At 38.1% G+C, this 16,916-nt stretch overlaps 1 protein-coding gene across 2 annotated transcripts; it reads left to right on the forward strand.

Moving 5' to 3' along the window:
- The first annotated feature begins 4,353 nt into the window (after positions 1-4,353).
- On the forward strand, positions 4,354-13,763 carry LOC122652358 (death-inducer obliterator 1-like). 2 transcript variants are annotated; one of them, XM_043846071.1, is made up of 5 exons: positions 4,354-4,701; positions 4,924-6,073; positions 8,549-8,669; positions 12,271-12,330; positions 12,453-13,763. In XM_043846071.1, the coding sequence occupies exons 1-5, from the start codon at positions 4,362-4,364 to the stop codon at positions 13,623-13,625; spliced, it is 2,844 nt and encodes a 947-aa protein (XP_043702006.1). In that variant the 5' UTR covers positions 4,354-4,361; the 3' UTR covers positions 13,626-13,763. The 2 variants fall into 2 exon arrangements, with proteins under 2 accessions (XP_043702006.1, XP_043702005.1); XM_043846070.1 differs by having other exon boundaries at positions 4,354-6,073.
- Positions 13,764-16,916: the final 3,153 nt, after the last annotated feature.

A 16,916-nucleotide genomic window follows, 5' to 3' on the forward strand; every position in this document is an offset into this window, starting at 1 on the left:
ACTTCTTATATTTGGATTTGTACATTTCTTGTGGGCCCATAGCGATCCAAATTAAGGGTTCAAAACCCAGGATTGCATCACACACACTCTCTCTCTCTCTCTCACACTCCCACCCCTCTCTCATGGTTGTTCTCTTCTTTGTGGACCCGTTGTTTTTATTTCCATTATTCGATTTTGAATGACAATGATCAATCCAACATTTAAAGCTAGCCCGAATATTAGGGTATGCCAGTTCTTAAAAAATGTAGTTCATCAAAATTCCTTTTATTAAAAATAAAAAAACCCTTGTCCATGAGATTGACATGTTTTCTGTATTTTATTGAGAGCTTCCTACAGTTTTGATAAATTTATCAAGAATTAATGACCAAAGTCCAAAATTAGACATTTTGATTACTTACATTAAAAAGAGTAATGATCAAATTCTTGGGATTGGTGTGTGGTTTGTGTGATTACACTTTCATTAAAAAAAAAATCTTGGAATGTTCTCTTGGATAATTGAAACATGATGGAGGGTGGTTCATTTAAACTACTGGCACTTGTAACGAATATGTTCACATAAAAGTTTGAATCCGAAATATCATGTGATTTACAATAAGTTGATAATGATAGCAACTGAGTTCGTTGTTACGTGGACAAGGCAGAAGCAGTAGAGTGAATAGATTTTCTATTTATTGTACAGAAGGCAGAAGCAGTAGAGTTAATAGTTTTTCTATTTATTGCAGTCATCGCTTACATGAGTGTGCAGGAAACATAGACTGAATGCCAATGGATATATAGGGTAGCCTGAGAATTGTAACACTGGAGGAGTCTTCCAATATGAATAGAAAACATTAATGTATCGGAATCGGGTATCGTATTGAAAGGGTGATTTTAAGAGACGTATCGTTTCGTGTTGGAGAGATGCAAGATATGCTAAAGATCCATATGGAAATGTTAGGATATACGCAAAACAGTTTTGAAGCATATAATACTATAAATAAGTAATGTGTAAAATATACTATGTATAAAGAGGAGAACATAGTATGACGAGACAATTGGATTCAATTGATTATGTATAAAGGATGAGGTTTCTTACATGTGCTAATACTAATTTTTTTAGGTATCATATTGCAAATCGTATTGGTCCCTTAAAGATATGATACATATCAGTTAGTATCGGCAGATACGGTAGCATTCTTAAAACCTTGAATGGGGGGATTGTATATCTACTGAGTGTTGGTGGTGTATGATTGATCAGTATTTATGTTATGAAATTCCTCCTCTTTCACAAGGAAATGTCATCAAAGTAGGTGCTGTACTGTGTGAAAGCTACCTGTTGCTGACCTTGACCTTGTGCTTGTAAGAGTGTTCTCTATTATCCAAAAAAAAAAAAAAAAAGGTTGAGGCAAACTAGGTGATGCAGCTCCAAGTGGGAAGAAGAAGAAGTAGTCCTGAATTTAGGGCTTAGTTAGGGAGCCATAGATTAGGATTATTATTCTCTATACTTAATTTATTTTTCTGTTTTTAGATTGAACCGGTTTAGAATTAGTTGCACCCTATTGGTTCAATTGGTCTAATTTAAGTGAAGTGTTCCTATTGGCTAATAGGTCCTTAAATCCTATTGGCTAGTATGGAATCTTCTTTTAAATTTGTTTTTTTAAGTTAGATTCTTTTAATTTGAGTTAATAGGGGTAATTAGGTCTTTTCAGGGTTTTTAAGTTATTAGCTTTGTTTAATTAGGTCCCTTCCACGATTTTAAGTGAGGAGGTAGTTAATTTGTATTAGGATTTGGCATAAAGCCATATTATAAATAAAACAAAATCGTGGAGGCTCCCCCACAGTTTTTTGAATGAAAATTTCGTGTGTTTGCTGGCTGTCATTGCTGCTGTTCTTTGCTCCTTGAGAGTGTGTGCATTCTTGTGGGTTTATCAAGGTGGAAAGGGATCGGTGGACTCCGGTTGACTCCTTATGCCGTGACGGCTGGGAGGATCTCTCTCTCTGAAGGTGGTTTCATCCTTCATCCTTCAAGCTGCTGCTGGTGGATTCCTGTGGTAAGTTTGAGTTTTAATTCTATTTTTTTTTATTCCTTCTCCTTCCCCATTTGATCCCCCTTTATTTTTCTGTTTTACTTTCATAAACCCTAGACTGCTGAATTCTGTCCAGATTTGTTCCTCCATCAGAAATCAATCAAACTTGGGCCATAGCCTCCCCACACCATTGTCTACACTCGACCTAGCTGCTGCCCATAATCAACTCTCAAAACCCTAAATCCCTCTTCTCCATTAGGCCCCGTAAACCCTAAAATTCCCACAGCACATTCTGGCCATCAGAATTGGACCATATTCTGGTCGAACCTCCCTCCCACAGTCCCCTACACTCGATCCAAAACCCTGCCCTAAATTCCCCCTAGAAACCCTAAATTCAGCCTATTTCCTAATTCCCAAAACCCGAAACCCTAACCCTAAATCTGCAGAATTATAAAACCTAACCAAATCCTATTTTCTTTATACCAAAATAACCCCCTAAACCTGCCTATTAAAACCATATAAGACCCATTCTAGAATTCTAAAACCTAACCCTAGTTTTTACCTAAAACCCTAATTCTGCCCAGCCAAACCAGCAGCCTTATTTAGATCCTATTGCTTGGCCTCTAGTGGGATTTTGTCTCCTATCTAGAGCTACATTACTAGGCTTATAACCTATCGGAAAAAAAGGTGGAGTAGGGTGAAAAACAGTGTAACCAATCAAAAACTTATAACCTAAATATAACTCCTCAGAAGCTTTTTTCAAAATATGCAGGAGTGCAATTGAAGCCAATTCACTGGTTTCGTGTGTTGATGCTGATCCGGCATTACTATTAAGGCAAATTAGGCTTCAATACAATTACCTTTCGTGCCGAAGCTTGCATATTAGGACTGTATGGCGTGTTCCTTCTCTTCAGGAGAAACTAGAGAAAATTATATTTCTAGACTTGGATATGTTTTACAAGTTGCTACATCAGTACAACCTACTCTTGTGTCTGTTTGCTAGTTATCACATTGTCTTGTGTCAGTTGATTTATTGAGTGATACATACACACACACACACACACACATATATATATATATATATATAGTTATAGTTATAGTTATATATTTATATATTTTATGGTGGGTATCAGAGTTATGAGTTATGATGTGCGATTCAACGATGCTTCTAGAAAGATGTGGTGTTTACCATTACTTCTATACAGCCATTTGTCATTGTGAGATACTACTAGAAGCTAACAGTGAATCCTACCAATGTGTAGTTACTTCTGTGAGTAATGTTTATAAGTGAATTTTGTTCATATAAATTGACCATCGAGGTATATGTAGTTAGGCAAGTTGATATACATGGAAATCATGTTGACAGGAATTAGAATTCAATATATTTCTTAGATATTTCTGAATGAGATTGTTGGAATGTAAAGAAATTTGATTGTTATTAGACATAGATCTCTAGTATATCTGATGGCTAGTGAATAAAATAGGCCAGCGGCCTGAGGCTTTTCTTACTATAAGCCTTGTTTTGACTGTATCACACTATGTATTGTTTGATAACCCAAGAAATACCCAGCCTTTGGTTCATTCTCATTTTAAATGGAGGAATTACAAGAATATTTATAAATAGATAAATCTTGACAACAAGACTTCCTATATCCACTTCTTTTTCAGCTATCTATTTATACTCTTTGCTCATCAGGATCATGTCTATACGAGTCTGCGAAAAATTTAGGTTATGACAATAAATCCAGTTTGCCAATTGTGAAACGTTTCATTAATCGAATGTATCAACAGAATGCTTCTGCTGTGTTCAGTATGGTATTGTGTATCTGTGTGTTCTTTCATTACAAAATGTGTCTTTTGGAGGTGACATTGCATTTTCTAGCACAGTGTCTCTGATAAGCTAATTTTTGTCTACATTTGTCTTCCAGAAATAATAGTTTCTTTGTCATGATGTATTAAAGAGTACTATGGATCTTCTGCTTACAGGTATCTAAAGTCTTGTTCAAGTCAACAGCAGGAAACACTAACCACTGTTGTTGTGGGAGCCATGCTAAGTGCTGAACTGCTCGCTGATTAGTGTAGCTTTGTACTTGCGTATGTTTTGTTTTTCAGGGCTGTTTTCACCAGATCCAACAGTTTAAGACTACAGTAGTTGTTGATGCCAAACAAGCAGATTGGGACCATTGGAACCCTTGTCCGGTATTTTGGGGTCACAAACTCGCAGCCATTGCCAATAACTGGCAAACTAATGGGGTTAATGGAATCCATGTTGGCTCACAGTAGCTGTGAGTACCTAACAAGGGCATAGAACAGGTAGATTACATATCCAATACTTCAGGGTTGTGAACTGTATAGATGGAATCTGTGTCCAGTAAAGCAGGATTACAGCAATTGTCAGTACCAAATAATCGAAGTGTACAGATGGAATCCCAGTCTAGTAAACCAGGGTCACAGCAATTGGGATTGTCAAAAAAGCGAACTGCACAAATGGAACCATCTACGAAGAGCCAAACAGAGTCCTTTGAATCGGTCAGGTCTAAGCTGAGAGAATCATTAGCTGCTTCATTGGCAATGGTTTCTCAGCAACAAAGCAAGGTAGCAACTGTGGGGAAAAATTCTGAGAGTGAGACTGCAAGTGCTCCAAAGCAGCTTCATGAGATCCCTCAACTGGCTGAAGTTGCTCCTGCAAATGTAGATGTTGCTTCATCTTGTTCACCTGAAGGGCATCCGGAGACCTTGTCCTCCAAGGATCATCAGTCTGTTCAAAAGCATACCGATAACCAAAGTTGTTCTCATGAGTCTTTCTATGGTGATAATATAGAAGATGCTTCTAAGACCTGGAACTTTGATGGGCAAGAATTCCAATTGAAGCATATTGTTCCAGAAGAAGATATTTCATTCAGTAACAGCTTCCTAATTAAAGATGAGCTTTTGCAGGGAAATGGACTTTGCTGGGCAACAGATCTTACTGCAGAGCCTTCTGAAACAATGGAAGGTCATTCAGCCAAAAGACCCAAATTGGTAGATGAAGAAGTATGCGTACATAGCAGTGAGTTGAAGCCGCTTTCTCCAGAAACTTTGGCATTTAAAATTGAAGCTGAACTCTTCAAATTATATGGAGGTGTCAATAAGAAGTACAAGGAGAAGGGAAGGTCTCTTTTATTCAATTTGAAAGATCGTAGTAACCCAGAACTAAGAGAAAGAGTTATATCTGGAGAAATTTCCCCTGAACGTCTCTGTTCTATGACTGCTGAGGAACTTGCTTCAGAGGAGCTCTCTCAGTGGAGATTGGCCAAAGCAGAGGAGCTTGCACACATGGTAGTTTTGCCAGATTCAGAAGTTGATATCAGACGTTTGGTTAAAAAAACACACAAAGGCGAGTTTCAAGTAGAAGTTGAACATGATGATAGTGTTTCAGTGGAGGTTTCTGTAGGAGCAAGTTCACTTACTCAAACTAAATCCAAAACTGATGAGGAAGTTGCTCAACTTCAATCTAAAGCTGTCAAAACTGAAACATCTGAAGCAGCTGGTGTACATGACAAGAATATCTCTGAAGACCATAATCTCCAAAGTGGCCTAACTACCCTTTCACATGATGGGACTGATCCAATGCAAGGGCTTATGATGGAAGAGTTGAAAGATGCAGAATTTCTTCCTCCAATAGTCTCTTTAGACGAGTTCATGGAGTCTCTTGACTCAGAGCCACCCTTTGAAAACTTACCCGTGGATGCTGCACAGGCTACACCTACCTCAGATGAGAAGATTGCCTCTGATGTTGACTCCAAGCTGGATTCCTCAAATATTGGTTCAGTAGATCCCGTAGATACTTCCCTGAATAAACTTGATAAAAATGAGGTCAAGTACACAAGGACCAACAGTAATATAAAGTCAAATGATGCTAAAAAAGAGGCCAAATACACAAGGACTGGTAGTAGCATAAAATCTACTAACATTCTTGCGATCTCAAAAACTTATCCTGGTGGTGATACATTAAAGGTTGAATATGTATGGGAAGGTGTACTTCAGTTGAATTCAGCCACAGTGACAGTCAGTGGCATTTTTAGGAGGTGTGTATCTTTTTAGTTTTAACTTTCTCACTGCTGAAGTTGCTTTGCTGTTGATAGTTGTTGAACTCGGAAATTTCAGGTTTCATTACATGGATTTTTAGTTGCTGACTGTCTCGCAGAAATCTCTGTTTACTGTTTTCCACTTTGTTCATGTTCTGCCAAAGTATGGACCAAACACCCTTAGGAGTTAATTATTTGATTTCAAATTAGAGGTTCTTACTGAATGATTCATTTTTATAGTTGTCTGTTGAAGTTGTAATTAAGTTTAGTATGTACAGTTTTTAAGTTCCTTCCATCAGTTGATAGAGCATCCATCTGCAACTAGCATGTGTCGTTACTTTCTACTTTGTAATTTGTTTTTCAAATTTGAATCTAATTGTTTCACAGTTACTATTTATTATACAATTATGATCGCACTAGCACTGATGCACTGAATCACCTTAATAGCTTCACAGTTTTAAAAAAAATCTATGAAAGGGAAAGACATATGAGAAAGAAAAACTTTACCAAAGATCTTTGCGATAAGAGAGTATACAAGCGATTACTTGACCAAAATAATCTCACTAATCTCCTTGGCGCTTTGAAGATTAACTCCATTAATGGGGATCTGTCCATCATCTAAAGTATCTAGAGTCTGGAAGATTTTTTTTTCCTTCCTAAAATTCATCTAATGTGCTCCGTCAGTCCATCCCATGAATGGGTCATATGGAAGTAATGAGAAATCGACCCCGAACCAGGGAATCCAGCGGGAGATCGGTTGCAGCAGGATCAATACAATAAAAGGAATAAAATTAAATAACTGAAACTCTTTTTATTAGTATTTTTCTGTTTACATATGAAGGAGAACATAAAGGATAAGGAAATAAGAAGAAAGGGATATAGCAGGGGGGATAGGATCAGCTCACTCAGCCCATCATCCTCTCACTCACGGTTTCTCACCGTTGCCTCTTCTCACAGCATCAACCATAACTCTTTTTTTTCTTCAATCTCTGTCTTCTTGATGCAGGTGCACTCCCATGGATCGACCCGAATCCGTTTGAGAGCCCAAACTAAAATGAACCGGATCCCAACCTTGTTCTGGTGCAGTAGGATATTTAGGATTTATTTTCTTTGGGAAAGATATGTAATCTTTTATTTTGGGTAGCTATTAGACATGTAGGGAAATTTCCAATTTGAATTTTATTTAGTTTCTATTATTAGTCTAAGTTTTAGGAAGTAGAGGGTGGGCCTTGGTGCAACGGTAAAGGTTGCTCCATTGTGACCAAGTGGTCACGGGTTCGAGTCTGGAAACAGCCTCTCTGCGAAAGCAGAGGTAGGGGAATGTGAAACCCCAACCTTACCTTTCCACTGTGAAACCCCAACCTCACCTTTCCCTTCCCCTTATATCTAGGGATGTAAATGAATTGCCGAAATCTGTTTCCGTATCCGTGTCCGTATCTGTTTAGCACTATCCGACTCCGTCCGAAAGCTAAACGGATACGGATATGGATAGGCTATAGCTATCCGAAAAGCTATATTTATATGTAAACGGATAAAATATCCGATCCGTATCTGTGTCCGTATCCGTTTAGCACTATCCGAATCCGTCCAAAAGCTAATTGGATGCGGATATAGCACTATCTGAGCCGAATCCGATCCGTTTACATCCCTACTTATATCTCGCTGTAACAGAGAACAAAATAAATAAAAAAAGTCGAAACCCTACATCATCTGAAATCCTTCCTCAAACCAGAAACCTCCTTCGATTTTCACTGAAAATCACCACACCCCTTCGACTAAAAAAAGAAACCCCACTGTCGATTCCCAGCACCAACTCTCCCCACTGCCTTTTTCCATTGCCCCCTTGAATCGATCGACCCCTTCTCCCGTTTGAAGAGAAGAGAGAAAGCGAGAGGCAGAGAACAACAAAAATAAGCATACCTGATTTGAAGCCCTCACCGCGAGTCATCCTCTCCGTCAAAGTCACAGTCCAACTCGAACTCCTCTGTCGCCTTCCTGTTTTCTCTCTGGACTCTTGGAGTAAAAGACTCCAAACTGGAGATGGGCCATGATCTCCCCTATTTGTCTCTTTCTTTAATGTTTTTTTTTTCATTCCTAAATTACCCCTACCATTTAAACGTTAGTCCACTTCTTATTTTCTCCTTGTTTCCCCCCAAAATACCCCCCTTTCTTATCCACGTTAATGTATTAAAAGGGTTATCTCATGCATAATAAGTTTTACAATTTTTTCCCTCCAGATTATTGCTACATACAGAAAAACTAATGCTTGTGACCTAAATCAAAATAATACAAACAGCAAGGAAACAATATTGTGATCCACTTAGCTTAATTGATTCTAGTTGTGAGTAATCCCTAAATATTCTATTAAGATAAAGGTGGGCTGAATCTTGTTGAATTCAGTGTGTCATGAATGGGTGACATGCTTAATACCCTTTATTCTTTCTAATATTGCTGATTTGATTTTCTTTGTTACAGTGGTGAAAAAACGTCTACAAAGGAGTGGCCTAGTCTTCTTGAGATTAAAGGAAGAGTTAGACTTGATGCATTTGAGAAGTTCCTCCAAGAGCTTCGTATGTCCCGAAGTCGTGCAATCATGGTAGCATTTTCAATTCTCTCCCATTTAATCTTGTCTGCTTCTGGTGCAGTAAGGATCCTGTCATCATACCAGTACTTACATATGCCTTAGAACAATCTGCTTTTGACTCATACGAGTTTTGAATCCTCTGTTAGTTAGGAGGGAGATTAAAAAAAATTTAAAGGGTTCATTTTGAGAGTAGAATTGGTTTAAGTTTCTTCAAAGACCTTGGATAAATTCTAGGAAAGAAAAGATAAATTGATCAAACAGTTGATGTACTTTTGCTGATTAGGGAATTAAATCTACTTTTATCTCCTGATGCAGTACTGAAGATATACCAGTGCAGGAGGTCCAAGAAAGCCCGGGCTTAGCGGGGCCCAGCCTATTTTAGGGCTTGGGCCCACTTTGTTTTAAGCTGTCCATTTGTTTTATGTTTTAAGTTGTTTCGAGTTAGTCCTGGTTGAACTGAGGGTTTATTTGGTTCAGTTTAAGTTAGATATTTATTTCATTGTCTTTTAAGTGTTTTAAGTTGGTTCCACATCCTTTTTAAAGATTAATTAGACTTTTTTAAAGTGTGTGTTGTGGGATTGTGTTCCATGGGATTATGTCTAATAGATTAGTTGTTATCTCTCTTTAGTTGTTTCCTTTTGTAATTAGACTTAGGTAGTACCACTCTTAGTAGCATCCCTACTAAGAGTTGGTTATTAATCAATATAAAGGAGATAGCTAGTTACGTTGAGTTCATTAAATTTATCGTGTTCTAACTCTTCCCCCCTCTCTCAGTTTCTTCTCTCTTCACTTCTCTTCCCCTTCCATTGCTGGTCTTCTAAACATTGATATTATCACATGGTACCAGAGATTTCTTAGTCTCATGTGTTCCCATGTTCAATTTTTGGTTTAATTGTCCAAAAAGGAACTTCACCCTTTGGTTTGCAGCAACCTATGGCTGCCTAATCCATGAAGCCCTAGTTTATTCCCATATAATCAAACTAGGGCTTCCCTTACCATAGACTACATGCAGCAGGAACTGAAAGAGCTGCTGTGACATACTGCTGGATCTATCTACTTGCAAGGATCGACTGGCATCAAAATATCTGCTGCTATACTCTGTTTTCTGGGAATTCTTTTTGCTGATTTTAATCTGCCCATATCAGTGCCTTAGACTTGCAGATTGCTTCAGAGTTTTAGGGCATTGCTGCCCTCCTTGGTAAGAACATTTGATCCTCCCGTTGAGGCTGATCAGAGCCTCAAATTTGAAGAATATCCCTTAAAATTGCTGTCGGTATCCCTGTTTTTCAGGGATTTTTGGGCACATCTATGTTACCCCTAATGATGAATTTGTCCATTAGAATTTATTGATACTTTGGGTATTATTTCTTCCATACGACAAGCCTCCTTTGATGATGATTTGTCAATTTGATACTTTTATTTGATTCATTGCTGAAATCACCAAAATCTGTTTTTTGTGTTCCTGAATTGATTTTTTTCTTTACTGGTTACTACTGCCTCACCTAATCAGATTGATACTGTGGGGTTTTTCCTAGTTACGTGTTATATCCTACCAAGTTTGGGGAACCATCAGAAAAAGCTATCTTGGACTTCTGCTGACTATCTTTATCTGATCTTAGAGGTTATATCGTTTGTTATTGGCTGCTGATTTTATCTGGTTATAGTTAATATCTTTCATCTTTCATGGGCGATTCAAATTCCCCAGCGGACTGTTACTGTCTAAATCACATCTACCTAACTCTGGTGCATCCAACTATCTTCTTTGGGCACAGGCGGTTAGAATTTATTTCACTGCCAAGCGGAAATGGATTATTGGACTAAACCGCTACCTGCTATCATTGCTATTGAGTATCGTGAATGGACACTACCAAAATACTTTGTTGGCTGTGGAATAGTATGGAGCCTTCGGCTATCAATGTTATATTTCATACCACAGCTAAGGGCGTCTGGAATATCTCAAATAGAGTTATTCTCAGGATTAGGACTTATTTAGGGTATAAGACTTGTATGCAAAATTTTGAAGGAATGATGAGTTGTTATAGGAATCGCCTAGGGGGTTTCCTAGACAGATTCAAACATGGGTTTTATGGCTTCTATAAATAAGAGGTGTGGGGGTCATTAGCCCACTATTTTTGTTGTTAAAATAACTCTGTTTTTGCTCCTTTGCATGGATAGCTCTTCCCTTGTGTGAATCAAGGTTCTAAAACTCGGGTTTTGACGAGCCAGAAGTCGAGATATGGTCGAAACCTGTGATTTTTTCCTAGCCAACTCGAGCTGGTGGTTTCGAGGCACAAAAATGGTTTTTTTGATCTGATTTTATGTAGTCTATTTTTGACATTCTAAACACAATGCATGAACTATTTTCACAAAAAAAAAAAAAAAAAATCACTCAAAATGGTACTTGTGGTTTTTAACCCAAGTTTACTAGTGTATGTATAGTGTACTAAGAATCATAGTTGTCAAGACAAACACTTGTTTATGCCTAAATCCAAGATTGCTTAAAACTGATTTATATTGAAGGAGTTATGTTCTGGTCAAAGTTAATTTGGTGTGCGTGAATGTTGTCAAAATGACTCTGAATGAAAATAATTTTTTAGATATCAAAACAAATGAATATTTTACCGCATTTTTAGTTTTTAGCAATGTTTTACCATATTAAGATTTAAGGAATTTATAGATTTGAGAAAAACCCCAGCATTAGAATGTTGAAAATTTAACCTACTGTCGAAAACTAGTTTTTGTTCTTGAACTGGGGGTTGACTTTTTATCCTTTTAGAATTTGATTTTTTAACTATTTTTATTGGATTCAAATAGGGGGTATTTGCTTATTTATGAATAATATCCAAAACATTTACTTAAATGATATTAGGCATAAATAAGTGTCTGTCCTGGAAACTGGCATAAATAATTATCTGTCCTAGTTTCGAGTTAGGTTTCCTCAAGTTTCAATGGGCATGAGTGTCGAAACTAGCGAAATATTGGTTGTTTCGGTCAAAACAGGTCGAAACCTGTGACTTTTTAAAATTCACCCACATCTCGTCTCGGTTTCTTGCAAAACCGAGATATCTCGGTGGTTTCGACAGGTTTTGACCTAGTTCTCTTTCAATGGTGTGAATCAAGGTTTGATTGGTGTGAATCCAGTCAGCACCTTGTGGTGGGAACCCCAGGTGCCATTGTTCTTTATTTGTTCTTCGTTAAGGTCTGTTCTGTCCATAAATTCTCTGCAATTTTGTACAGTAAATTATTCTCCTCCCACTGAAAAAGAATAAAGGGGAAACCAACATCCTAGCCTCTTGCCAGTGCGAAACATCTGCCTTCTAATGAGCTCTGCTTATTCAACCAGTCATAATGGATATGTTTCCTTTAACTAACCTAATCCAATTGTTCATCTCAGCCCCTGATGTGAAAGGATCTGAATTTACTAAAGAGCAATTAATGATGCTTGATGCAAGCAGAATCTTGTATAATTGTTGGGAAGGAAATAGAATTTGACTGTTGTTTTCCATTTGTTGGGCTTGTGGTTTGTGAATTACCCATGTATGTTGATCATGTTGTTTCTTGATGTCATGTGTATCCTTAGGGGCATGAAATTCATAAACTTGATCCTTTGCAGGTTGTTCAATTTTGCTGGAAGGAGGGGTCCCCAGATAGTGGGTGCATGAGCCTTAGCGAGGTGATACCTCTGTGTTTTATTTTTTCAGTTTTTTGTTCTGCCCCTCCCACGAACATGACCTTTCTTTCCCCTCGTCACCTTATGCCATTCATTTTTTGACCTGAAATCCCTTCCCCCTACAGGTGGCGGATTCGTATGTTGTGGATGAGAGAGTAGGGTTTGCTGAGCCTGTTCCTGGTGTAGAACTCTATTTCTGCCCACCTCACTTGAGTATCGTCGAAATGCTTGGAAAGCACCTATCGAAGGACCATACGGAAACACTTAATTCTGCAGATAATGGCCTCATTGGCGTTGTTGTATGGAGAAAGGCTTTTGAAACTTCCACAATTTCACCCAACTCTTCCTCGCACCATAAACACAACTTGAAAAAGCAACAATCTTTAAGGAGGCACCAAGTGAAGGATACTAATGTCAATGTAACGTCTAAACCACCAGCACCTCTGGGTGCTCCTCCCACCAATCCCAACCCACCACCCGATGAAGAACCCATTGACGATGTTCCACCTGGATTTGGGCCAGCAGCTGCCAAGGATGAGGATGACTTACCAGAATTTGACTTTGTTAACCCCCCAAATCCTCCAGTGTTGCAGTTTCCTGGCTCAAATCCCTCTCAAGGGCTGGGTATGAGTATGACTCCTTCGCATACACCTGCTCGACTACAATCATTTCATCCGGTCGAGCAAATGAGAGATCTAGTATCCAAGTATGGGCAAGGCTTAAAGATTCCAAGTGCAGTGAATTGGCAGCAAAGTAGAGGAATTGGGGTTGAGGTTCATCCCTGGAATGATGATGATGACATCCCAGAGTGGCAGCCGCAACCCCCCACACACCACCTACCTCCCCCTCCCCCTCCCCCACCTTTGTTGCATGGCTTTCAGCAGCCAACTCAACACACCTTGAACCCACAGCATTTGGTTTCAATGTCATCTCAGCAGCTGCTGCCGCGACACCCATCTCAGCCGTTAGGGCCTTCAGTACCCCAACAACATCCAATGCAAATACCAATGCCATTGCCATTGCAGCCACCTCAACCCCCAATGAATATGACGCAAGTGCAAATGCAAGGCCATCAAACTGGAGCCCCTGCTTGGCAGCAGCAAGGTTCATGGTGGACACATCCCCCTACTTCACATGCACATGGCCTTCCTGTCCAGCCAAGTGGGTCAATGCAACCATGTCATTATGGTGACCAGCCCAACGAAGGGCAGTTTTACAGGACCCCACCGGGCTTTGGAGCCATGCAACACAACATGGAAAGGAGACGAGATACATCTAGGAATAGTAGAGGGTTTTGATTCCACTTGATGTAAATCCCAGCTTTTGAGCATCACAAGATGTGTAGTTCTGTAATTTAGTAGATAATGTGCCTTGTAATGTATCTTTAGTTTTTAGGTTCTGAAAAGAAGAACCAATACAAGGTCCTTTTCTTTGTTTTTAAAATGTTTCAATTTTTTCATCTAGTCTCAACTTTGAACCCTAGTGCTTGTGCTTTTTGTTATGGAATGTAACTTTTTTTGCTTTTACATTTTACGGACTTGGCTAAGGTCCTTTTCTGGTAGTGGAGTATTTAGTGATAACAAGAATTGAATTTCAGATATCACTTGTTGGATCTATATACCACTACAGACACCATGTTCTCTATGCCAAAATCAAGCTCTGAACTAGCCCAAGTAAGCTTTGAAAAACTATTTAATTGGGAAGACTGAGTTTCTCTACACCGCAGGTACGGAGGGAATCTCAACATCCACTCACATTGGTACTATTGGATTGCATATTAGGGCAGGAGTGTAATGATAATCCAAGAGTCCAATCTTAGTCCTTATTTTTTTGATTTTTTTTTGTTATGAATTTGTATCCTAATCTTTATAAAACAACAACAACAAACTCAGCCTTATCCCAACTTAATGAGGTCGACTACATGGATAAAAAAAAAGGATAATGGACACTGAAAAATGAAAGGTGGCAAATGCAAAGAAAAGAGAAAGATATAAGTAACAGGAACGATGCACAACCTAGCAAGTCAGGAGAATCTTAGTTACATGGATTCTTGCCTTCCAATAAACTCTATCCGAAGTCATACTTGGCACCAAGACCTAGACTATGCATGTCCTTCCTCACAACTTCTCCTATGGTCATTTTAGCCCTGCTCCTAACTCTTTTAACTCATTCGATAATGATCATATTACTCCTCCTTACTGCAGTGTCCCTTGACCTCCATAGAACATGACTATACCACCTTAAACGACTCTCTCAAAACTTATCATTGATCGGGGCAACTCCCAAGTCAACTCTAATACGTTTATTCCTTATTTTATCCTTCCTAGTCAACTCTAGTTTGTATCTTAATCTTTGATAGCACTAATTCTAGTAGAAATGAACTGTGAAGGGCTTTAAAGAGAAATAAGGGGCTTCTGGGGATTTGAGGTGTTACCTTTTCAGAAGATACTTGTTACCATGCACGGTGATAATGCATAGGAACAATGACCGCTCATTCTGACATGTGTAAAAATGATATGGAAAAATGACTTTTAAATACCTAGGGAGTGGTTTAGATCAACCATTTATCAAATTTCAGTTTCAAATTCAATCATTTATCCTTCCAAGTATTATAATTTTTCCAAGTGAAAATGTACATCAACAACAGAGATTGTATCCCTAGTCTTTGTTATAAAAAACAAAAAAAAAAAGAAACAGTAATAGAAATGTCTAGTAATAAAGAAAATGGACCGAGTTTCCATCCACGGTGAATGAGATCTCATTCACTGAAAGGCGGGAGAGGGCGGGAATGGGTAGTAAGAGGGTATTTTGGAACATACAAAAATCCTAGGAGGGGTTTGTGAACCCTAAGATGGTGGGGGAACCGTCATCTATGGGTGGAGGAAAACTTTATCCAAAGAAAATAGTTCCCATGACCAGCAACCACCAATCCTCCGGCCTAGCCAAGTTACTAAATCTTGATAGTTTGTTGATACTTTAACTGTTATCTTCAATGCATCTTCCAATCCTTGTTGCAGTTCTCTTGTTTTTGCTTCTTAAATATATTTTAAAATATCCAATTCTACACACACCGAAACAAATTAAATGGTTAAATAAAATAATAGAAGCCCACCAATCTCCCTAGTAACTAAATCAAAACTGCCATCATAGATAAAGATTGAATATTCTTGAGAAGATAATCTTTAGTAATCTTCAAGGGATAAGGAGATATGTTACCATCAACTAATGTCATGTGTAATAGACAAAGGATTAGAAAGGGCATTAAGAGAAGGATAGCTTTGCCCAAAAGTGTGCGGCTTGAGAGGTTATTTGTAAACTTTTGTAATAAAAAAGAAAAAGAAAAAGAAGGAAGGGCATGAAGAAAAAATAAATTGATTATGAACTATAGAACTAGCCATAGAAAATAACAGGTAATATTTTCTTGTACGTTTTGACCATAGTGATGTGAGGAGGATAATATTGGACCAATTCTCCTCATCAACATGTGCTTAGGCCCCCTACCACCTACCAAGAGAAAACCTTAACTTTGGATAAAAAATATAGTGATGGTGAGGTGAGGGAGTGTCGGTCCCTTCCTAGGCTTTTATCCAAATAAGAGTGAGAGTGAAATCACACTCACATGGACTAGGGTTTGAGGAATAAGAATTTTGTAAGTACAAGGGATGAAAATCCACAAAATTAGGCGTCTACAAATTGGATCAGTCAAATCGGTCGATTTGAATTAGAATCAGGTGTAGTACGTCAATCTCAATTCAAGTCAAACCGGCGTGTTATAGGTTTCAAATTTTTTAGGGTTTTCTTTACCGAATTTGACCGATTAGGAATGAAAACGGATCAGAATAGGCACCGATTTCGGTCCTAATTCCAAACTCTTGAACCTTGACATGGACTGCACTCTTTCAAGTAGTCTTCAATCCTCACTGGTAACCGATGATTCAGCCGGTTAGCCTCCAATTTTTTCCGGCTAATTAAAACAGAAAATAAGTGTCAAAGATTGTTTATCAAGACAACTGGTATGCACATGGTGCACCAACCAAGCTTCAAGGTATCATCTTAAATATGATGATGGGTCGTTTACCAAACTCCTTCATAGATGTTAAGTGTTCAAGGGAAAAAGACACAGACATAGCTGACTTGAGAAACTGAATATCTTTCAATGTAGCTTTATAGAAACTCTTGTTTTTCCCTTCTCAGTCATCCTGGAAAAGGATAGAAATTCACTATTTCCATTGCTAGTCAAATTGGCTATTTTAACCCTCCTTATTTATTTGGCCCTTTTACGCATCATTATGCTTAGTAAAGTATAACACTTCACTAAGTGTCACTTGAGTAATTCATAAGTTAGTCCATGTGATAGAATTGAAGAAACAAATTTGCTCCAATAGTCAAATTTTAGTCCAAAGTAAATTAAGAAAGTGGCTCAAATTAATTTTGATTCAAAGTTTTAATAAAATTATCAAATACCATCAAACAAAGATATATATAAAATACAAAATGACATCTTTTGTAACTTTAACTATTTTCTCTACTCATTTAAAGCCGAAATTGTACCCAATGAGATGCTTGCCTGATTCTCTATCACATAGACT

This window comes from Telopea speciosissima, chromosome 2, assembly GCF_018873765.1.
Source record: "Telopea speciosissima isolate NSW1024214 ecotype Mountain lineage chromosome 2, Tspe_v1, whole genome shotgun sequence".
NCBI lineage: Eukaryota > Viridiplantae > Streptophyta > Magnoliopsida > Proteales > Proteaceae > Telopea > Telopea speciosissima.